The sequence below is a fragment of the Haematobia irritans genome, chromosome 4, assembly GCF_050003625.1.
Source record: "Haematobia irritans isolate KBUSLIRL chromosome 4, ASM5000362v1, whole genome shotgun sequence".
NCBI lineage: Eukaryota > Metazoa > Arthropoda > Insecta > Diptera > Muscidae > Haematobia > Haematobia irritans.
Window position 1 is genome coordinate 90,770,013 of NC_134400.1, and position 26,163 is coordinate 90,796,175.

General features: G+C 33.7%; 2 protein-coding genes across 21 annotated transcripts in view; one reads left to right on the plus strand and one right to left on the minus strand.

Annotated features, from left to right (window-relative positions):
- The window catches only part of Shab (potassium voltage-gated channel shaker cognate b), a 559,117-nt gene that overhangs the window by 313,038 nt on the left and 219,916 nt on the right, over nt 1-26,163 (plus strand). The gene's annotated exons all lie outside the window — the stretch shown is intronic.
- LOC142235665 (uncharacterized) lies at nt 16,871-17,269 on the minus strand. Its single transcript, XM_075306926.1, has one exon. The coding sequence runs from the start codon at nt 17,267-17,269 to the stop codon at nt 16,871-16,873; it is 399 nt and encodes a 132-aa protein (XP_075163041.1).

A 26,163-nucleotide genomic window follows, 5' to 3' on the forward strand; every position in this document is an offset into this window, starting at 1 on the left:
TGATTGTGTATGTGTGTGTGTGTGTGTGAGTATCAGTGCCATGGTGAAGAGTATCTTCGGGCAGATTTATGTCCATTACAGTTGGCAAATATGAATATCAGCCTTGGATGTTTGTAATAGGGTATGGGAATTTGCCATCTTAATGACGTTAAACGTAATCCTTTGTGTGCTGATTACACAAGAACTCCTTAAAGGATTTTCTTTAGCAAACAAACGAGGAGCATGCCAGAGCATGAGGCCATCTTACACAACACACCCCAAATAGTGCCTCAAACGATGTAATTGCACGTGTAAGCAACATGGATGTATGCATTCAAAATCTGTCCATTCAGCTGTATTGTTCTCTTTCAAAACTGAAAACACTGAAGGCCGCATTACTTGCCACGTACTTGGATGCAGAAGCCTTTCAGGTTAACTTGAATTCGCCATTGTAGGTGTTGTATATGACCAGCTGCTAATGGTTGATTCCTAATTGTGGAATATCTTTACAGGCAATAAATCTCAACACCCACTAAAGCCATTAGCAGAGTTAGTAGAACCAGTCTTTGATGGTGTTTGATGTAGAACGCAAAAGAATGGATTAGTCGAAACAATTAATGGGACAAAAACATTTGCAGAGTAAACATTTCTTAACTGCATTGGTTACGAAAGCATTTTGGAAAGCAGAATGTTTGAAAATGTAACCCATTAAACTCTAAGCAAACATTACTAAAATATAAGAGAGCTAGGTGCAAATAGAGAAAAATGTACATAAAGGATTTGGAAATCCGAAACAGCTAGGACTTCCTTTAGTTTGGACTACAAAATTTTATTTCGTTTCCTCATACATCTATAATAAATCTGTAATGGAAGTCGTAATAATCTTATTCATTTGTATACCGTAAACCACATAGTGGTCACGGTATGACATAATAACTTTGATCTGCCATAAAATGTGCTTACCAGAAGTATTGATTTTAGACGCCATAAAATATATAACATACCGATCGACTCAGAATCATCTTCTGATTCGATCTAGAGCTTGGTGTGCGTCAAGCTCTTCCACCGTGGTGCATTGGTTAGCATGTCCGCCTTGCATACACAAGGTCGTGGGTTCGATTACTGCTTCGACCGAACACCAAAAAGTTTTTCAGCGGTGGATTATCCCACCTCAGTAATGCTGGTGACATTTCTGCGGGTCTCAAAACTTCTCTAAGTGGTTTCACTGCAATGTGGAACGCCGTTCGGACTCGGCTATAAGACGGAGGTCCCTTGTCATTGAGCTTAACATGGAATCGGGCAGCACTCAGTGATAAGAGAAGTTCGCCAATGTGGTATCACAATGGACTGAATAGTCTAAGTGAGCTTGCCACCTAACCTAACCTAACCTTGGTGTCCGTCCGTCTGTCCATGTATTTGTTGTTCACAGGATTTAGGTCGCAATTATTAACCGATTTTGATGCAATTTGGAAAAGGTAGTATTTTTTGGCACAAAGAGGAACGCTATTAAATTTAGAAGAAATCGGATCGAATTTAGATATAGCTCCCATATATATGTATCTCCCGATTTCGACAAATAGGGTCACGTAGCACTTTTTTGCAAACGTCGTCAAATTTGGCACAAAGCAATCTTTTCATTGAAATCGGTTCAGATTTAAATAAATCTCTCATATAGGTGTATAGCCCAATTTTCCCAAATTTTGCTATTTATTTCTTATTTATTAACCGATCTTACTCAAACTGGGCTTGCTCTAATATTTCAAAGTACTAATTATATGTGCAAAATTTCATCGATATCGGATCATATTTAGATATAGCTTCCTTATATATGTATCGCCCGATTTTGCCAAATTTGGCCATAAAACCCTTATTTATTAACCGATCATATTTAAAGTTGCCTAGATCCAGTCCTCTATAGTACTAACTATATGTGCAAAATTTCATCGAAATTGGTTCAGATTTAGATATAGTTCCCATATATATGGACCACACAACGTAACCTTCTGTGATGTCAATCCAACCTGTAAAATATTATTATTCAAATTGGTTCAGAGTTTGATATAGCTCCCATATGTATATATGCATCGCTCGATTTTCACAAATTTGACCATAATACTCTTATTTATTAACCAATGTTACTCATATTTCAAATTTTTATGTACACTGAAAAAACAGTGAACCCACCAGGAAGAAAAATTTCGGTTAATTTTAGAAAATTTTGAATATTTTTAGAAAATTTTAACTAAACAGTATAACAAACGCTGGCATCACGCAGGTGTAATAAAAATAAGTAAATATTTTTCGACAAATTCAAGAAAATTTATTAGACATAATTAGGTTTTTTTACTTGTTAAAGAAAATTTTGTACTTTGAAGGAAAAAATTGGAGTTTAAAATTGCAAGAATGGCTTTAGTGACATACGAAGTTCATGATGAACGCATTTGTAGTAAAATTTACAAATTTAAAGAAATATTGAACTATTTTGTGGAAGACACGAATTTAGTTAATCTTTATCCTTCATTTGTGTATATTTTTTTCCTCGGTTTTAGTTAATTTAACTAACGTACACAAAAAATTATTTGAGTAGAGGAAACTTTCTCCAAACATAATAATTCCATGAACTAAACGAAAGTTAAATTGGCTTTAGTGAAATAGAGAGTTCACTTTTTTTTGAGTGTACTAGCCAATCTATTTAGACTTACATGTCGGTCTTACATTATGTAACATTGCCCGATTTTTACAAATTTGGATTTATTACCCACACTAATTGAGCGATTTTCTCTTTTTAATAATGGGCTCAATATTAGTGGAATACTAACTCGGTGGGTGCAAAATCAAGTATAGATTCTAATATCAGGTATTGCTGTTCAGATTGGGATCAAGTTCCCATAAACATGTGCCCTTAATTTTCTTAAAAATGGAAATGCTGTTTATCTCCCAACCGCATATCAATGATACCCCACAAATTCGGCAGGGGTGGTTTAGGGTATGATATAGTTGGTCTCACCCGACTTTCTACTTTACTTACTTGTTTGTACTTGATTACGTTAGATTTAGGCAGCCTCTGTAAGATATACTAACAAACATATTCTGCACTAAAAAAAATATTGCCGTGAGGCTAACGATTTCATGTCCTTAAAATACGAATGCAAATTTTGCTTACACTGAAATGAAAATGTACGTCATGAGAACGAATTTTTAAGTCCCTGTGAAGAATTTTTCGTCAAAAATGAGGTAACGTAACATTTCAACCCGGTGATGAATTTTTCGTCACGGCGATGAATTGTAATTCATCACTGTAATAAACACCATATTAGATATATAGGTCACTATATTACGTCCAGGTGATGAACATATTTCGTCTATGCGAATATGTTTTTCGTATCTGCGATTCGTATCCATGCGATGATGAAATTTTTCAAAAGTACGATTTTCCTTTGCCGTCGCTACAAACGCGATCGTCACAGCGATGAATGCTTTTCCTAAATTTGACGTAATCCATTCATCAATATGATGTAATCGATTAATATGATGTAAACCGCTCATAAATTTGATGTACCATATTCATCAATATAAGTCAATTTTGTGGTAAGGAAAAGAAATTTATATTAATGAATGGACGAATATAAGTCCACTAGATAATTACACTAAATTGATAAATGGATTATCAGAAATATTTTCTACGACACTTAATAAACAACCATATTGTTCTTTTTTTAATTAAATTTAAATTTTATTTATTTGAAATAAGGTACAACTAACGAAATAAATACGCACTTAAAATGTATCATACAAATGCAAATATCTGATTTTCTTCGAAAGCTGTCGATTTTGATAAATTGACCAACAACATACACAAACATGCTGTTACCTCAACCTTCTATCACTCATGAACTCCGATTTGTATGATTTTTTGTATTGGAGATGATAACAAAAAAAATAATATACACGTATTTTTTAATTTTCATTTATGTTTATTAGTTGAAGAGAAATTCCCACAAATTGTGTGTGTTGCCAAACATTATTTGCCACCAAAAACAAAAAAAAAAAAAAAAAAACAAGTATATACGGCCGTAAGTTCGGCCAGGCCGAATCTTATGTACCCTCCACCATGGATTGCGTAGAAACTTCTACGATAGACTGTCATCCACAAATTTCAACTGACATGGTTGTTAAATATCATATGCTGCCACCACGTACCAAATTTCAACCAGATCGGATGAATTTTGCTTCTCCAAAAGGCACCGGAGGTCAAATCTGGGGATCGGTTTATATGGGAGCTATATATTATTATGGACTGATAGGAACCAATTCATGCATGGTTGTTGGATACCCTATACTAACATCACGTACCAAATTTCAACCGAATGGGAAGAATTTTGCTCTTCCAAGGTGCTCCGGAGGTCAAATCTGGTGATCGGTTTATATGGGGGCTATATATAATTATGGACCGATGTGGACCAATTTTTGCATGGTTGTTAGAGACAATATACTAACACCATGTACCAAATTTCAGCCGGATCGGATATATATATATATATATATATATATATATATATATATATATATATATATATATATATATATATATATATATATATATATATATATATATATATATATATATATATATATATATATATATATATATATATATATATATATATATATATATATATATATATATATATATATATATATATATACCCTAATTTGCTTAAAATTTTGCACAAGAAGAACAATTAGTACTGTAGTCAAGTGTGCCAAATTTTATTGAAATCGGTTCAGATTTAGATATAGCTCCCATATATATCGTTCGCCCGATTTACACTCATATGACCACAGTGGCCAATCTTTTACTCCGATTTAATTCAAATTTTGCACAGCGAGTAGAATTAGCATTGTAGCTATGCGTGTCAAATTTGGTTGAAATCGGTTCAGATTTAGATATAGCTCCCATTTATATGTTTTTCTGATTTCAACAAAAATGGTCAAAATACCAACATTTTCCTTGTAAGATCGCCACTGCTTATTCGAAAAGTTGTAAAAATGACTCTAATTTTCCTAAACTTCTAATACATATATATCGAGCGATACATCATAAATAAACTTTTGCGAAGTTTCCTTAAAACTGCTTCAGATTTAAATGTTTCCTATATTTATACCCTTCACCACTACTGTAGTACAGGGTATAATAAGTTTGTGCATTTGTATGTAACGCCAAGAAGGAAAAGTCTGAAACCCATCGTTTAGTATACCGATCGTCTTAGAATTAAATTCTGAGTCGATTTAGCGATGTCCGTCTGTCTGTCTGTCTGTCCGTCTGTCTGTCGGTTGATGTATTTTTGTGTGCAAAGTAAAATTTGGTATAGGGTCCTGTTTCGGCTCAGAGACGATCCCTATTGATTTTGGAAATAATCGGTTCAGATTTAGATATAGCTGTCATATATATTTTTCACCGATCTGGTCATAATTGGCGTGCATATCAACCGATCTTCCTCAAATTCCGTACATCCGAATATTTTGTGAGTCTCGAAACACTTGCAAAATATCAGCCAAATCGGTTCAGATTTAGATATAGCTCCCATATATAGCTTTCGCCCGATTTACACTCATTTGCCCACAGAGGCCAATTTTTTGCTCCGAGTTAGTTGAAATTTTGCACAGGAAGTAGAATTAGCATTGTAGCTATGCGTGTCAAATTTGATTGAAATCGGTTCAGAGTTAGATATAGCTCCCATATATAGCTTTCGCCCGATTTACACTCAAATGACCACAGAGGCCAATTTTTTGCTCCGATTTAGTTGCAATTTTGCACAGGGAGTATAATTAGCATTGTAGCTATGCGTGCCAAATTTGGTTGAAATCGGTTCAGATTTAGATATATCTCCCATATATAGCTTTCGCCCGATTTACACTCATATGACCACAGAGGCCAATTTTTAACTCCGATTTAGTTGAAATTTTGCACAGGGTGTAGAATTAGCATTGTAGCTATGCGTGCCAAATTTGGTTGACATCGGTTCAGATTTAGATATAGCTCCCATATATATGTTTTTCTGATTTCGACTAAAATGGTCAAAATACCAACATTTTCCTTGTAAAATCGCCATTGCTTAGTCGAAAAGTTGTAAAAATGACTCTAATTTTCCTAAACTTCTAATACATATAAATCGCGAGCGATAAATCATAAATAAACTTTTTCGAAGTTTCCTTAAAATTGCTTCAGATTTAAATGTTTCCTATATTTATTTTTGTACTAACATTGTGTTCCACCCTAGTGCATTAGCCGACACAAATTTTGAGTCTATAGATTTTGTAGAAGTCTATCAAATTCTGTCCAGATCGAGTGGTATTTAAATGTATGTATTTGGTACAAACCTTTATATATAGCGCCCAACACGTTTGACAAATGTGATATGGTATCGAAAATTTAGATCTACTAAGTGGTGCAGGGTATAATATAGTCGGCCCCGCCCGACTTTAGACTTTCCTTACTTGTTTTTTTACTAACATTGTGTTCTACCCTAGTGCATTAGCCGACTTAAATTTTGAGTCTATAGATTTTGTAGAAGTCTATCAAATGCTGTCCAGATCGAGTGATATTTAAATGTATGTATTTGGGACAATCCTTTATATGTAGCCCCCAACACATTTGACTTATGTGATATAGTATCGAAAATTTAGATCTACAAAGTGGTGCAGTGTATAATATAGTCGGCCCCGTCCGACTTTAGACTTTCCTTACTTGTTTTTCTTGTAACGCATGCGCTTCTTCTTTATTAGATGAATGATTTGTTCGAACATGACTCTCAAAAGAAGAAGCATCCTTGTATAATGTCCCACAACATGTTCAACTGTCTATGTGTTTAAGCAAATGATAACATTTTAAATGCTTAAACATGTTTCATGAGCAAAATGTGAAAGGTGAACATGGAACATTTTTGTCGGAAAAATGTCTTTTTCTCGGCAAACATATATATGGTTACCAAAATCAGATACATAACCCAATAATATTTTTGCGTCAGATATGTCACATGTTCCCCGTCCACAAATTACAATTTGCTCTTGAAACATGTTTGAGGTGAAATTGAAAATTTTCTTAATATGCAATATCTTCCCAGAAGAACTTTCATGGAAGAGAAAAAGTCAACTGCTACAGGTTATAATCCCCGCGACGTTACATTGTTTAATTTTATTTTCATTGTTTTATACTTTTTTGAAACTTTTCCAAAAGAAGAACTTCCATGAACTTTCAAAAGAACTTCATCGGATGTGCACTCAAAAAAAAAGTTTACTTCGATCCAAAGATTTTGACTTTCCCTTAAGGATTTTGGTTTTGATTCCGAGCCAAAGATGCGGATTTTTTTTTAAATAAAGAATTTTTTTAGCGACCTATCTGGATTTAAATCCAGGACCAATAAAGTTAAAATTAGAATACAAATCTCATTTATCAAATTTTCTTTCACTTTTCGCGTTTTATTAATAAAGGTACTCCCGTACAAACAAATGCCAGTTTAAAAATCCAAATAATAACGGATACTAAATCCTCAAAATAACTTTTAGCCTATATTTGAAGCGATTTTATCTTAAATCTAAAGTTTCAATATTTCAGTTAATTTAAGGACGATTTCTTTAAATCAACAAGTAAGGAAAGTCTAAAGTCGGGCAGGGCCGACTATATTATACCCTTCACCCCTATGTAAGCCAAAATTTGTGTTACCATCTCAACTACTTCACATTTGCTGGAAGCTATATAAAGGAGACAATTTTTTTACTTCTACAAAATCTCTACACTGAAAAAAAAAATCTCTACACTGAGGTCAAAGATTTCATGTCTTTAAAATACGAATACAAATTTTGCTTACCATAGAAGACGCATTTCTCTAAAATAAAGTTATTTTCCTTGTCCAAAAGTCGATAAACTTTTCAATGAAGTGGTATTGTCCTTATAATTAAGTGATTTGACTTAAAAATGGGTATCTTAACATGAAAGAAAAAATTTATAGGCTAAGGTCAACTTGACTTTAATAATTCAGAAAAATTCTTTAAATTTAATGAAATTGTCTTTAAATTTGTTGTCTTTTTGCATCTTGACTACAAAGCAAAAAATCGTTCAAATATAGAACATGTTTTTCAAAACTTTATTTTAAAGAAGTTTTTTACTTCAAACATAGCATAATTTCTACTGGAAGACGAGTCCTAATTTGAAAAATAAAGTTGCCGTTAACTCGTTTTTAAAGGACTTTGATAGCATATGAAGAAAAAAAGCTGAGAAAGCGAAAAATTAAAATTTGCTTCCTAGAAGCAAGTACATAAACCCTAAATTTAAAAGAGAATTGTGTCTTAAAAGTATCCTTACTTGTATTCTCCGCTTCTTTGGCTCAGAATCAATACCAAATTTTTTAAAGTAAAGACAAAATCTTTGGAACCGAGTGTGTGTTTTTTTCAGTGTAGAATTAAAATTTAAATCGGCTAACGCTATCCAGTTAATTGGGGAAACTTCCATTGAAAATGGGTCTAAAATGTGTAACAGTCTACCATATTTCCCCAACTCTGGTGTACGTATATATGGTAGCTATATATAATCTGAACCGATTTTGACTAAATTTGACATGTATAGTTAGAATAATAATTCTGCTATCTATGCGAAATTTCACGTAAATGGGAGTATAACTTTAGCCCCCCTGGTCATATGAGTGCAAATCGGACGGAAGATATATATGGGAGCCATATTTCAACCAAACCGATTTCAACCAAATTTAGCACAATTACCGATACTACTAAACGTACTCCTTGTGCGAAATTTGAAGCAAATCACGGCTAAACCCTGGATTTTGAGGCCATATAAGTTCAAATCGGACGAAAGATATATATGGGAGTAATATCTAAATCTTAATCGATTTTGATCATATTTAGCACATACAATATTATCGTTAGAAGTATCGCTTGTGCAAAATTTGAGGTAAGTCAGGGCAAAACTCTGGCTTTTGAGACCATATAAGTCCAAATCGGGCGAAAGATATATATGTGAGCTATATCTAAATCTGAACCGATTTTAACAAAATTTGGCACACTTAACAATACTATTAAATGTACCCCTTGTGCAAAATTTGAAGCAAATCACGGCAAAACTCTGGCTTTTGTGGCCATATAAGTTCAAATCCGACGAAAGATATATATGGGAGCTATATCTAAATTTGAACCGATTTCAATCAAATTTACCAAGCATAGGTAGAATGTCAATTCTACCCTCTGCGCAAAATTTCTCGAAGATCGGTAGTAAACTTTGGCTTCTGATAAATAAAGGTTTTGTGGCCAAATTTGAGAAAATCGGACGAAAGATATATATGGGAGTTATATCTAAATCTGAACCGATTTGGCTGATATTTTGCAGGATTTTCGAGATTCATAAAATATTTGGATGTACGGTATTTCAAGAAAATCGGTTGATAAACACGCTAACTATGACCAAATCGGGGATAAATATATATGGCAGCTATATCTAAATCTGAACCGATTTTTTCCAAAACCAATAGCGATTGTCTCTGTCCCAAGAAACGGCCCTGTGCCAAATTTGAGGATGATCGGACTTAAATTGCGAGCTGTACTTTGTGCACAAAATTACATATACAGACAGACGGACGGACAGACAGACAGACGGACATCGCTAAATCGACTCAGAATTTAATTCTAAGCCGATCGGTATACTAAAAGATGGGTCTATGGCCACTATTTCTTGGCGTTACATACAAATGCACAAACTTATTATACCCTGTACCACAGTAGTGGTGAAGGGTATAAAAATGTGTTTCTTTACTTTAAGGAAAATTTGCGTAAGTTCAAAGACATGGAACTTTAACGGAGGGACGCAAATTTACAAACTTTGTGTCCTAAATTTAATGAAAAGAATTTTTGAAACAAAGATTACAAACTTTGTTGTAATTAAAATTTCATTATTTTAAAGAAATTTGTCCTTAATATTTTGTAAATTTCGCATCCTAAAATTTAGGTTGCGTAATCTTTAATATCACGTAAATATTTTTTTCAGTGTTGAAAAGAACTGGTGGAGTATCCCCGGATGCGCTTAAAAAGAAATGTTTGTGGAACAACTTCCATTGTTTTTTTTTTCGTAAGAACCCAGCAAAAAAAGCGTCGCCAAAAAAGTAGTGAATATGTTCATTTTGGATCCGGAAGTGGTGCCAAATTGACGCAGAAGCGATGAATTTAACATGGGCTTGTCATAGGACGGATATCCACCAACAGCCGCTACACTGAATTTACATCACTTCTTAAAGTGTGAGGTGAATTCAGTGTTTTGGAAGTGAATTAAGAAATTTTGTGATATCATAACAAATAAATAATTTTTTATGATTTTTAATGCATTATAACGCTTGTCTGGAACGTTTGTCGTCAAATATTTTCAAAAATTCGCATTTTTTTTAGAAAGGAGTTAACATTTTTTTCGGCTAAATTTGAAAAATGTGTACCATTTTATTAATTCTTAATCTGTTACCTATTTTAAATAAAAAAACTATTTTTCCCATTAAAAATATGAAAAAATAAGTTATAAAAAAATTGAAAAATGTATTGATTGAAAAATTTCCTCTGCAGTTAAAATAAAGAACATCTGTGGGAGGACATTTTTGGATGTTGTTTTAAAGTTGTGCCTTGAGAAGAACTTCCAAAATTGTTTGCTGGGAATATAAATGGTATAAAATATTCTTCAAACTAATGAATATTTTCTTTATAAAATATAACCTGGAAATAAATTTGGCTTTAGCTTTTGAAGTTTTTATATCTTTAATCCAGCCATTCAAAATCTTAGATAAGATCATATAGTTAAACCAAAAATATTTATCTTCAAATCAAAGACGATTAGCTTTACTCCAACAACAAGTACCTTATAATTATATTTTGTGATCTTTAATAACTCACATAAATTATTTATATTTCTCTGAACTGATTTGAGTTCAACATTGAAAAGTCATAGTCCACCAGCGCGTGTAAATAATCTCCCCTTTGATGTCTCAATATTTTGAAACGAACGCATTGTATTAAATTTATGACTAACAATTTATTTAAATTGATTAAATTGGTCATTTGAAACGTTCCCATACAACGCGCACAAACAGAATCTTCAAAAGACTTTATTATCCAAACATAATATAGCCAACAATCATTTAGACCAGGTTCATTTTCCTTGCTGAAGACGTTTTTTATGGCTCACAAAGTTTTAATGACTGGTAAAAATTTAATTTTCCTTGTTCGTGTATGTGTGTGTGTGTGATATATACAAATGTGGGGATGCAATTGCCGCAGTTACGATTAGATGGTGTTGTAACTTACACGTGTAGATGTAAACATGGTCAAAATCTGTTCATGTAAGTGTTAACTAGTTTTTGGAAACTTATGATAGTTTTGCATGCCAACATTTTCCCATTATTTGTGCTCAGTATTTCGAATTTTTGTGTTCATAGTGGAAAACTGGTAAGGCCTTTTAAGCCTATAACATGGTCAACTTAATTCTTAATATTGAGTTGTGCTTGATTATATGGGACCTCCTTCTCATAGACCATTAAGAAAATCGGGTCTGAATATACGCTGAAAACAACAGGCCTAATATGCAACTTGAAATTTAAGACACTAAATTTACAAAATGTTGAGGACAAATTTCCTGCTGCATTGCCATCGCATAAGTTCTTCAGATGTATATTTCTATTTCAATATTTCGGATTTCATTTAAAAAAGTTATGAAAAACTCGTTAAAAATTTTCTTTAGCTTTTTCGACTTTTATCTCTACGCTTAGAGACATTTTGAATAATACTTGCAAATATTTTGTTTCAAATTCCACGTCTACGGAGAAATGGTTTGACATACTTTTCACATATTTATTGGATATTGTTATTATATGACTTATCCTTATAACATTTATTCACTCTAAACCAGTTTTTAACCCAAAGCAAACCACAATGTTTCCCAAAACCCAAAACCAAAACGGTTCATATTTAGATGTCGCTCCCATTTATATCTTTCGTCCGATTTGAACTTATATGGCCTCAAAAGCCAGAGTTTTGCCGTGATTTGCTTCAAATTTTGCGCAAGGGGTACGTTTAATAATATCGGTAAGTGTACCAAATTTGGTTGTAATCGGTTCAGATTTAGATATAGCTCCCTTATATATCTTTCGTCCGATTTGCCCTTATAAGGCCTCAAAAGCCATAGTTTCGCCGTGATTTGTTTTAAATTTTGCACAAAGAGTACGTCTAATAGTATCGGCAAGTATACCAAATTTGGTTGAAATCGGTTCAGATTTAGATATAAATCCCATACATATCTTTCGTCCGATTTGCCCTTATATGGCCTCAAAAGCCAGAGTTTTGCCCTGACTTGCCTCAAAGTTTGCACAAGGGGTACGTTTAATGATACCGTTATGTGTGCCAAATTTGGTTGATATCGGTTCAGATTTAGATATTGCTCCCATATATATCTTTCGCCCGTTTTACACTCATATGACCACGGGGGCCAAAGTTATACTCCCATTTACGTGAAATTTTGCACAGATAGCAGAATTGTTATTGTAACTATGCAGGGCAAATTTAGTCAATATCGGTTCATATTATATATAGCTCCCATATATACGTAAACCAGAGTTGGGGAAATATTGTAGACTGTGTCATATTTTATACCCATTTTCAATGGAATTTTGCTCCAGATAGAAGAATTATTATTCTAATTATACTGAAAAACATATTGTCGTGAGGTCAAAGATTTTATGTCTTTAAAATACGAATGAAAATTTTGCTTAGCATAGAAGACGTATTTCTCTAATATAAGGTTTTTTCTCCTTGTCCAAAAGTCGATAAACTTTTCAATGAAGTTGTATTGTCCTTATAATTAAGTGATTTTACTTCAAAATGGGTAACATAACATGAAAGAAAAAATGTCTGGGCTAAGGTCAACTTGACTTTAATAATTTAGAAAAATTCTTTAAATTTTATGCAATTGTCTTTAAATTTATTGTCTTTTTGCATCTTGACTACAAAGCAAAAAATCGTTCAAATATAGGACATGTTTTCAACACTTTATTTTAAAGACGTTTTTTACATGAAATATAGCATAATTTCTACTGGAAGTCGAGTCTTAATTTGGAAAATAAAGTTGTCGTTAACTCGTTTTTAAAGGCCTTTGATATCATATGAAGAAAAAAGACTGAAAAAGAGAAAATTTAAAATTTGCTTCCTAGAAGCAAGTACACAAAACCCAAATTTAAAAGAGAATTGTGTCTTAAAAGTATTCTTACTTTTACTCTCCGCTTCTTTGGCTCGGAATCAATACCAAAATGTTTAAAGTAAAGACAAAATCTTTGGAACCGGCATGCTTTTTTTTTGTGTATGCATGTCAAATTTAGTCAAAATCGGTTCAGATTATATATAGTAGAGGTCTGCACAATTCCATTTGTAAATGCAGAGTACACGTGTACTTGCTACATGAGTACATCTATTTGAGAGAGTCCCAAAACTATTGGTACACATTTTGATGAACACCAAAAGCCACGAGTAACTTCTTGTTGCTACTCTGATGTCTTCACTACCAACAAACACATATTCCTCTTTCTCTCTTATTGAAGTGTACTCAGAGTGATCACGTCGAGTATGTTGCGAGAACAAAACTTCATAGAGTACTCCATGTACCACGTGCACTTTCAGAAATATAAGAAAACAGTTACTCTGCATAATGTATGTTTTCGGATTGATATAAAGAACGGCAAACGTGAAGGTAAGTGTGTGACATACATAAATATATGAAATATGTGACATACATACATATCTATGATTAATAATAATGGAAAGTTTTGCTTCGCACATAACAGCAATACTCGTGGTACCACGTGAAGTGAAGAGAATCCATGTTGTACTTTTTCTCAAGTACTTACATTTTTATTGTTCCTTTTTTCGGAACACATATTATTTCGGATAGTACTTGGTGGTATTTGACATGCAAGTGTTCTCTTCACTTCACTACTTGCGCTCTGAGAGAAAGACAGTGTATGTACTATATTCGACAGCGAATTGCATACATGTAGTGAAAAGTTATTCGATGCAGACCTCTAATATATAGCTCCCATATATACGTACACTAGAGTTAGGGAATTATGGTAGACTGTTTCATATTTTACACCCATTTTCAATGGAATTTTCCTCCAATTAACTGGATAGATCGTTAGCCGATTTACATTTTAATTCTAGAGATTTTGTAGAAGTACAAAAAATTGTCTTCATTAAAAGTATTTGTATCTGGAAATGCAAACCTTTATATAGCTCCCAGTAGTTGAGATGGTAACACAAGTATATGTTTACATAGTGGTGAAGGGTATAATATAGTCGGCTCCGCCCGACTTTAGACTTTGCTTACTTGTTTTTTTAGTGAATCGAATTTGGATTTTTTTGCCCTTAAAGTGAATCAACACACATGTGGTGTCAAATGGAGAACACATGGTGTCAATCTGACAACGATAAAATGACACCATGCGTTGTCAAAATAACAACCAGCGTTCATGATCTAAAAATGTAATGATTACGCTACCATGACAGTCACCTTAGCGCATTGCACCACCAACGGAGTTGCCATAAGAAGGTCTAACGAATATTTTTCATGGCCAAAGGAAAACGAAAGCCGTTCATGAAATCGTGAACGCCCGTGGACGAAACCGTGAACATTCCGTTTTGATTTCAAATTTCATCAAAATCGAATATGACCGGAATCCTGCGAACACCAAATACATGGACGGACAGACATCGGAGGGACAGACGGACATACATCAAGGGCTAGATCAACTCAGGAGATGATTCTGAGCCAATCGGGGTCTAAAATCAATATTTCTGCTAGGCACTTTTTTGCCAGATCAAAGTTATTATAGCCTGACCCCTATGTGGTTTAGGGTATACAAATTCGATGTCCCAAGTATGATATGTTTTAACATATTAATGTTTAACATATTAATATATGGTGGCACTTGAAAATATTTTCAAACGGATTCTTCCCCTCTTCGTGAACTGCACGAAATAAATAAAAATTATTCTTATTGTTGAAAACAATAGGGTTTGTTTACTTTTTGTCAATGTAGGTGGAGCTCTTGCACTGTTAGAAAAATATGTTTTTCATATGTTCCGATATAAACAAAATGTGTTTCGGGCACGATTTTAAACCACAATATATTTAAGTGCGAACATGTAATTTTCCTAAACTAACACTAAATGTTTGGGACATCTATGTTAATATGTTAGAATATATTATGTTTGGGGCATGAATGTTTCATAAAAATCATATGTGTGAATACAAACATATATAAATTTACAAATTTCGACTAAACATACATATGTTGTGATATTTTATTCAAAGCGACAGAGAGAGTATAGAGAGAAATAGAGATGGAAACCGGGAGAGTTGACGAAAGATATCAATATAACACAGCAAAAGAGTCAAAAGAGAACAATTTCTGTGAAACCGCTTGTATGTTGTTTCGGAAAACTGTTTTATGATAAGGCCAAACATTTGATATGCTTAAGTCTAAATATTATTTAATTTGAATAAAGAGAATGGACATTCGAAACCAAGAGAATAGACATTTGAAAAACAAACAGCATATGTTTTCGCCTTGAGAGCAGCATTTTATGTATGTGTGGACATGTGCTTTGTTTATCATTTTGGCATTATGGACACAATTTTTTTCTTGGTTCGTTAAAAGAAATCAGGGGTCTTCATAAAAATAGCGAAAGGGCATTATACACTTTTTAGAGTTGGGACAGTAAAATGAAATAAGGAGGAAATAGTGAAAAATTACACAGTAAAATGTAAAAAAACAAACTTTAGTTCCTCTTTAGTAGTCCACGAGGAGTTGACGGACACCATCAAATATAAAAGCGGGCATTAAGTTCGAGTTTTACAGCTAAAACAATTTAAAAAGTTTATTTTCTTTAAAATGAATTATTAAAGAAAAATAAAAGGAATTTTAGAGCGATGGTGTTAAATGCTAGTAAAAAACTGTTCACTCCTAAATAAATGTATGTTTATATTATAAAATTATGTATGTATGTTTATACTCGACTCCACGTTCTTCTTTTGTTAGTTTTTGAATTCCTTCCAAATTTTAAAGTTTTGTCCAAAAACAGTTTTTTATTACAATATTGTTATTTTTGCAATAAAAAATAATATTTTATCCAAAAATCAGTCAATTTCGTTTATATCAAGCACTGTTACTGACTATAAATCTTTAATAACGCACATTTCGAAGTTTCATTTAAAAAAATTTAATATAGTATAAATATAAATGTGTAAATTAAAAAAAAAAAAATGTTCGGTCGGAGCAGGGATTGAACCCACGACCCTTTGCATGCAAGGCAGACATGCTAACCACTGCTCCACGTGGCAAACAAATGTATGTTTCTGTTAAATAATGTAATGTTTGCATGGGCTCGTGGGCGCTGCAAACTATGCTATATAAATGTAACTTAAAACGATAATTATCTACTGGTGACTATAACAGCTACGTAGCCCAGTGGATAGTGTGTTGGCTTACAAACTGTATGGTCCTCTGTTCGATTCTCCGTGCAGGCGAAAGGTAAAATTTAAAAAATTTATAAAAGTGAATAAGTTCTTCAACATTATTTGTATTACAGAAAAAGGTGCCAATAACTAAAAAATTTGAAAATTACGAGTATGTTAGGGAATGAGCACAATCGTGTTTGGGAAAAATTCTTCCAAGCATATAATATTTTTGGCTCAAAATGCTTCCAAACATATAATATGTTCACATAAAACAAACATATTAATGTTTCGGCAGTATGCAATAATATATGTGCTTCCTGCAAAATATGTTTGGAACATATGTTAAAGAAGCGATTTTTTTGAGGGTGTGGACTCGCGCATGGATGCAGAACAGCGTCGTCTGGCTTCTTCACGTTTGGCCTTGGTTTCCTTCTTTTTTTGAGCCAACAACAGGGTGTAATCAGCGGCGGCTTCCTTCTTCTTCAAAGCAACACGTCTGCGCTTCCTTTGTAAAACAACGGGAATTATCAAACGTTGTATCTTAGGGGCCTTAGAGGTTGCTTTCTTATTGTCCTTAGTTGGCAGAGGACAACGTACAACAAAACGACGGACATCATCTTCCTTGGTTAAGTTGTACAATTTACGGATTTTGCTGGCTCTCTTTGGATCCAAATCGATTGGAAATCGATTCAAATTTAGATATACTCCCGTATTAGTATATACGCACAACCTGATTTTCATAAGTATGGGCCATTGATCCTTGTGTTATGGCCTTATTACGCTATTTTAAAAAGACATTGATTGATCTTATTAAAATTTGGTACAAGCCCCTATGGTAGCCAGTGGAAAGTGATTTCAGCACGACAATGATAATGCCAATCATAGATGCCACTTAAAAAAACCCACTGGGTTTACTACCATCTAAGTGCTGGTGTTTTAAATTAACCACTTTAGAAGGTGTTATTTTTTCTGAATCTTTCTTCTATACAGCACTAAAAGTTACTTCCCCTAGGGCGGTTCAATATTTATAGATGACCTTTGAGTACATAGATTTGTATTTGTAGACCAAAAAGAAAAAATTCCACCCACCCTTGACTAAGAAAAGTTGGCGTTGGTGGAAGTGGTCATAACGTTACCATTGACCAATTTTTATTTTTGATATGTGCGTGTTAATGTTGTTCCTATGGATCCTTAAACAAAAATAAAAGTAGTTACGTGAATGTTATACAATAGAATGTTTAACCTTCAGTTACTTAATTTTGGTCTAACACCTTTTGGGCATGACTCACATTTTATGCAAATTAGTAACTCCAACAATTGCATATTTATACAATCAAATTAAGGGGAATAAAATAAAGGCAGAGTGGTAATTTTGGCTTCACCACATTTTACACTATTGGCAAAAATATTATGCAATTATATAAAAGTATACATTGGTTTGAAAGTAGCTGTAGTTGATAAAGAAGTGTTTGCAGGAATGAAATATGTCGAAATATTGCAAGTCTTACTGGAGCAAGGCGTGCGATATAATCCCTCGTTAAACTGTTATTAAATTTTACTTTGTTTTATTGCAAATATCAATTTTCTTTCAGTTCAATCTTATAACAAGTAACTCAGTTTCCAAAAAAGTAGTTTGGATCCCCAATTTGTAATCCAGAAGTTGTGCAGACTTGGATCATCTCCAATGAATTTTACGTGGGCTTGTTATAGGACGGAACAACTCCTTTTTTGGATACTTTACATTGCTTTAGAAGTTCGTGCCTTGAAAGTTAGTTTGCATGAAGAAATTAAAAAAAAAAAAACTAAAAACAAAAAACAAAAACTTTTTGTCACCAATCCACTTTTTTTATACCCTAAACCACATAGTGGTCAGGGTATAATAACTTTGATCTGGCAAAAAATGTGCCTACCAGAAATATTGACTTTAGACCCCATAAAATATATACCGATCGACTCAGCAGTCGATCTAGCGCTTGGTGTCCGTGCATGTTTTTGTTGTTCGCAGGTCGCAATTATTAACCGATTTTGATAAAATTTGGTATGTGGCGTTTTTTTTTTTTTTGGTACGCGGAATTTGGAAAAATCGGATAAAATTTAGATATAGCTTCCATATATATGTATCGCCCGATTTCGATAAATGGGGTCAGATTGCATTCATTTACCAACCGATCGGCGTCAAATTTGCCACAAAGTAATCCAATAGACCACCCTTTAAGTGTGCAAGATTTCATCGAAATCGGTTGAGAATTAGATATAGCTCCCATATATATGTATCGCCTGATTTTTAGAAATGTGGCCATAAATCCTTTATTTATCAACCGATCATACTCAAATTTTGCTTACAATAATGTCCCAGCAAAAAAACGTCGCCAAAAAAGTAGTGAAAATGTTCTTTTTGGATTCGGAAGTAGTGCAAATTTGGCGCAGAAGCGATGAATTTAACATGGGCTTGTCATAGGACGGATGTCCACCATTTCAACAGCCGTTGCACTGAGTTTGCATCACTTCTTACTCTGTGATTCAAATTCAGTGTTTTGGATGTGAAGTAAAAAATGTTGTCATATTTTACCAAATAAATAATTATTATAATTTTTTATGATTTTTTATGCATTCTAAAACTTGTCCGAAACGTTTGAATTAAAATACTTTAAAAACTTCGCAATATTTCTTGAATGGATTTTGAATTTTTTATTCGACAAAATTTCAATAATTTGTACCATTTTATTATAGCTTACTCTGTTTTTAGCCTTTACATTAAATTTACCCATTAAAAATAGGAAAAAAGCAAGTTGTAAATAAATGAATTAAAGGAACTTCCTGTGTAGTTGAAATAAAGAACATCTTTGGGTGTACATCTTTTGGAAGTGCTTTTAAAGTTGTGCCTTTGGAAGAACTTCCAAATTTTTTTGTTGGGGTTCTATAGTACTGACTATATGTGCAAAATATCATCCAAATCGGTTCAGATTTAGATATAGCTCTCATATATAAATAGCGCTCAATTTTCAAAAATTTGCCCCTTAAAGGCTATAATTTTTGACCGTAGTCATTTATGCACCGATTTTACTCAAATTTAGCACAAGGTAATCTCCTGTTATATCAACAAAACCTGCAAAATATAATCCAAATCGGTTCAAATGTAGATATAGCTCCCATATATATGTATCTCCGTTTTTGAAAAAATTGCCCCTTACAAATTTATTTCTGACCATAGCAGCCTTATTTAGTACCCGATCTTACACTAATTTAGCACAAGGTAACGTTCTGTGGTATCAACCAAATCTGCGTAATATCATCGAAATCGGTTCAGATTTATATATAGCTCCCATATATATGCATCGATCGATTTTCCCAAATTTTGTCATAATACTCTTATTTATTAACCAATATTGCTCAAATTTCAAATGTACATGTATGAGCTGATCGTATTTAGACTTACATGTAGCTCTTACACAAATCTGTTATCCTATTTTCAGAAATTTGGCTTTATTACCCACACTAATTGAGTGATTTGAGTTCAGAATCAACTATAGTTCCTAATATCAGACATTGATAAAACTCCCATCTACCCCTTAATGCTCTTAAATGTGGAAATGCGGTTTTTCCTCAAAACTATACCATTGATACCCCACAAACAATGCTTACTAATTCAGTAGGGGTGGTTTAGGGTATGATATAGTCGGCCCCGCCCGACTTTCTGCTTTACTCACTTGTTATTAATATTTTTACACAATTACACTTTTATTTTCTTATTATCTAATTTTTACGATTTGAAAAATTTTCGTTTAGCACACCACCCACTAACGCCCTTTAATACTATGCATCGAAACGTCAATTCAAATGCTTTCGTTATGATCGTATTATGACACAAAAGCATAACATTATAACTACTTTTCGAGATGTTCTTTATTTGTATGAATGAAAAATTAAGAACAAAGGTTCAAATCTCACCAGCTCAATTTTCTTATTTTTTCAAAAAAATTATTTTAATAAAATAAATATTTAAATAAAACGATTTACAAGTTTTATTTAAATATTTTCGGCGTATATTTTTGTATAAATATTTTTTTTTCATTTACGGCCATTTTCATGTAGCTCCGTTTGGTTTTAACTACCAGTTAACAGAAAATAAACTGCCAATATCTTCTCTCCGGTTAAGTTTAACAGAAAATTTTTCGGCAGTTAAGTTCTTAACTGACATTGGGAATATATAGGCAAGGTGACAGATATGCCCATAGTGTGGTTTAAAAGTTCGTTAGCTAACGTAGCACTAACTGAGTTTCATGAAAATGGGGGCTAAACTCAATAAAAAATTGAAAATCCTCTTAATTTGCAAAACCTTCTCCAAAGAACTCCCATGGAGTGAAAAACTCAACAGGCACAGGTTCAAATCTCCGCGAGAATGGCATTTGTATACCATGCACTGTGGAACAGGGTATTATAAGTTAGTGGATATGTTTGCAATAGGGCTGTCATTCTGGATTTTTTCGGGATCCCGTCATTCGGGATCATTTCGGGATTGTTTAAATATTTTAAGTAATAACAATCTACAGCGCCAAAAAATTGTTGCACATTAAACCAATTTAGTTGAATTCAATTTTATTTACAAAATAAACAACAAAAGGTCATAAGAGTAAACTAAAAAGCAATTTTAAATTGCTATCATACTTAATGCGCTTTACAGACTATCAGTTATTCCGGACGCACACACTGTAATATTCTTTACAAATACTGACATTCCGTCCGGAAAAACTTATAATCTGGAAGACGCATCACATGAACTTATTACTCAAAGAACCTTCTCGGTTACTTCGATTTTTGATTTGTGCTGTTTATGTTAGTATATCTCATGCATAATAAATTCTTACTCAAAATGTACCATAATGGTTTATTAACTCACTTTGTCGGTTATGATATCTCCAATGATATCTCCAATTTATTAATAAAAAATCATAAAACGCTCAATTTTAACAAATTTTAATTATTTTTTCGGGATCCCGAAAAATTGCGGGATTCGGGATAAACCCCATCCCGAAAATCCCAAGATTTCGATGGGATGGGATTTATCCCGTGTGACAGCCGTAGTTTGCAACACCCAAAAGGAGACGAGATAGATACATGGTGTCTTTGGTAATATTACTCAGGATCGGTCCCTGAGTCGATATAGCCATGTCAGTCTGTACTTCCGTCCGTCTGTCTGTGAACACATGTTTGTATACAAAGTCCTGGTCGCAATTTTAGTACAATCGACTTCAAATATGCCAAAATTTTCTGTTTTGGGTCAGAATATAACCCCATTGATTTTTGAAGAAATCGGTTCAAATTTAGATATAGTTACCATATATATCTTTCGTCCGATATGCATTTATATGGCCCCAGAAGCCAGAGTTTTACCCTGATTTACTTGAAATTTGTACTATCGTCAAGTGTTTGATTGAAATCGGTTAATATTTACATGTAGCTCCCATATTTATGGTATTCTGAATTGGGCTAATATAACCAAAATACCCCTTTTTCCTTGTAAAATCGCCACTGCTAATGTAAAAAAAAAAAAATAATCAAAAATCAAATTTCCTTTATGTTACATATCTACCGACCAATAAATAAATCATAAATTCAATTTTGCGAAATTGCATAAAAATGGCTGTAGATTTATAATTTTACATATTTTTTACCCACCACCATAGAATGGGTACGGGGGTATAATAAGTTGGCGACCGGACATATCCCCCAACGGACATTTCGCCCAAAATGATTTTTGGGCGTTATGACCTCCATTGGGGCGGTCACATCGCCCAATTTTAGTTTGGGCTTTATGTCCTCCCTCATCGCGGTCATAAGCCCCATAAAAAATGTGGGTGTTATGACCGTTTGAATATAATTGAATATAAACAATAGTTTAAAATAACAAAAAGTTTTTTTTTTTAAATCATTCAAAAGCTAGATACGATTACTTCATCTATCCATTAATTTTTTTTTAATATTTAATAGATATATATGCCTCTTATTGACAAATATCGAATCCTGTTTTTATTGTATATGCTGGAAGAAAATGTAAAACTAGCATATCTTGGCTTCATCGTTTGTTTTAATTGTTTTTGACTGGAACAGAATTTTTGACCATTTTTCTTCTCAGCGTACGATTGAAATGGAAAAGCGGCTAAAGTGGCACTATTTCGCTCGTGAAATAGGTCGGTTTAAGCTCCAAGACATTTGAATTTATATATTGAAACATGAAAATTCCGAAATTGATAATTTTTTTCTTTTGAACAAACCAGACAAATGCTGAATTGAAAATTATGTATTTTAAACTGAAAATTGGAACGAGATGAGATGATCGATTTGCTGCTGATGGGTACGTGAAAAAAATCGCGCGCGCGATTTATTTCAAGTACCCATCAGCAGCAAATCGATCATCTCATCTCTTTCCAATTTTAATGTTTAGAACAAGATAATAAAACGAAAGTTGCAAGAATGTGAGGATGAACTGAATGTGATGAATTTAAAAAAGGATTCGCACGCGCGATTTGGAGGCAGATGAGGCATCTCTTTCCAATTTTAATGTTTAGAACAAGATAATAAACTGAAAGTCGCTAGGATTTGAGGACGAACTGAATGTGATGAATTTAACAACGACCGAAAAAGGGACATCAATAAAACAATAGCATCTCCATCATCCATATTTCATTCATTCATTATTTCAGTTACTGGGTTGGAACACAAAGAGACTGTATGCCAAATCGGCTTCCATAATAGTGTTTTGCTAAAATATCTTTTCCGGCACACTTTCGCACATTTAGTATTCACTCATATGTTCTGATTTGGCAAGTTCTTGGGGACTTTGTGGAGCGTTTTGCACCATTTTCTCCTTAATTTACTTATAGACCACGAGATCTGCACTGTCTTTCTAGTTACGGCATTTGGAATTAAATACCGTACGTATTTAGTTAACCAAAATTGGGGATAAAAACTACTTCATTTAGGACAGTTTTTGATTTGTATTCCGACATTATTTTCCCCATAAAATATTGGGCGTTTTGACCGCCTATTTTTTGGGACATATGACCGCGATGAGGGAGGACATAAAGCCCAAACTAAAATTGGGCGATGTGACCGCCCCATTGGAGGTCATAACGCCCAAAAATCATTTTGGGCGAAATGTCCGTTGGGGGATATGTCCGGTCGCCTAATAAGTTGGTCATTCGGTTTGTAACAAATCGAAATATCGATTTCCGACTATATAATCTAGAGGTATTTTAGTACCATAAAGAAGTGTACCAAAAATGGTGAGTATCGGTCCATGTTTTGAAATTGAAAATCTGATCAAATAGAGAGAGAGAGAATCCGTAGTTTTTGAAATTTTAAATCTAGAAGTATTTTAGGACGATAAAGAGGTGTGCCGAAAACGGTAAGTACCGGTCCATGCCTTAGTATAGCACCCATAAAACCGATCTCCCGGTTTAACTCCTTGGGTTTCTAGAAAGCGTAGTTTTTATCCGGTTTGCCCGAAATTGTAAAGATACTAGTATTTTAGACTCACAGAAACATGTGTCGGATTTAGATTTTATCAGTAAGGCCTCCATATAGACCGATTTCACTTCTTGAGGGTATAGGAGGCGCACTGATCTTGAAGATTGCTTGAAACTGAATGTAAAATTTCCAGATTTGTTTTCTCGTAATAGTTTAAAAATGGGGGTGAAAATCTGCAGATTTAAAATGAAATCTTTAAATTTACCTTCAGGAAGTATACTGATTGAGCTCTGCTTGGGAGAATATCTGTCATCAAACCCCCCTGACATTTCAAAGGAAACTATAATATTGATTCATGGTAGTGGGTATTTAAGATTCGGCCTGGACGAACTTACTGCCGTATATACTTGTTTTTACTAACATTGTGCCCTAGGGCATTAGCTGATTTAAATTTTAAGCCAAAAGACTAACATTTTTTTGGAATATAATCCTATACAGAATCCAACAAACTGGAAGGATTTGAGATGGTATCGAAAATTTGCATCCACAGTGTTCAGAAAATTAAATTATATCGGAACATATGAAAAGCATTCTTTTCTATTCGTGTAATTAAAGCAGAAAATTACCGGCCCATTTTGATGTCCTTGAAACTTGTTGATTGTGACCAAGAAAACAACTCTCATTAACGATTGCACTCACCATAAAATATATGACCATCAAAGATAAATTTCAACTTTTCAAAAGTGGGGCACTAAACTGTTCTACATAAAGTGTGTGAAGGAAATAGACATAAATTACCTCAAGGCTTATGGGTGGGCCTATGGGAGGACCATCACTTAAGCCAGAAATTTAAAGTTCTAAACATTTTACTATGTACTTTAAACGACTAATGTTTCCGTTTGATAAAACAAGAAAAAGCGTCAGTCTTAAGCAAGAATTTCCAGATACGGCAAACTCAACGCATAGCTCGAACTAACTTCGCACCAGGGACAAAGCAATTTGTTGGAATAAGGCCTGAATCATGTTTGGCCATTGAAAAGAAATGTAACTTTTTTCAATGCTTCTCCAATAAGCATACACTAAAAAAAAGTTTACTTGCATCCAGAGATGTGGATATTCTTTAAAGGAATTTTGTATTGAGCCAAATACCTGGCTTCATAAAACTAATGACATTTTAAAGAAACTTGGAGTCTAAAGGCCCCAAGAGCTATCCGATTCGGATGAAATTTTATATCTGGAGGAAATTTAGTTTTAAAGCATGCTAAATTTTATTTATATCGGTCAATGTTTCGCAATAGCCTGCTCGCTTCGCATACAAAAAGGGTCATAAGTACAATCGCAGTTTCAACCACACACCAAAAAAAAAAATTCAGTGGTGGATTATCCACTCTCGGTAATGCTGGTGACAATTCTGAGAGTTTCAAAGCTTCTCTAAGTGGTTTTACATCAGGCTCAGGTCCTTGTCACTGAGCTCAATATCCTTGTCACTGAGCTAAATATAGAATCGGGTAGAACTCATTGATATTAATTAGTTAATATTGGTGTTTGTTTTGATATAGCCTACATTTGGGCCGATGTCCCCGATTAAAATTATCTATTTAGGACTTGAAAGCCGACATTTTCTTGAACGCTTAAACGAAACAAAAAAAAATTACATTAAATCAAAAATGTTCTACAAATCTCAAATCTAATGTAAAAAGTCCCAAACTTAAAAGTAGAACAGATGACAAAAAAAAGCTGGCGGTACCCGTTTCCCCAACGAGCTTTTTTCTTTCTACTCAAACTAAATTTTAGCCCATGTTTGAAGATTTTTATACCCTCCACCAAAGGATGGGGGGTATATTAACTTTGTCACTCCGTTTGTAACACATCGAAATATTGCTCTCAGACCCCATAAAGTATATATATTCTGGGTCGTGGTGAAATTCTGAGTCAATCTAAGCATGTCCGTCCGTCTGCTGAAATTACGCTAACTTCCGAACGACATAAGCTATCGACTTGAAACTTGGCACAAGTAGTTGTTATTGATGTAGGTCGGATGGTATTGCAAATGGTCCACTTTTACGTATATCGGTCCACTTTTACGTATAGCCCCCATATAAACGGACCCCCAAATTTGGCTTGCGGGGACTCTAAGAAAAGCAAATTTCATCCGATCTAGCTGAAAT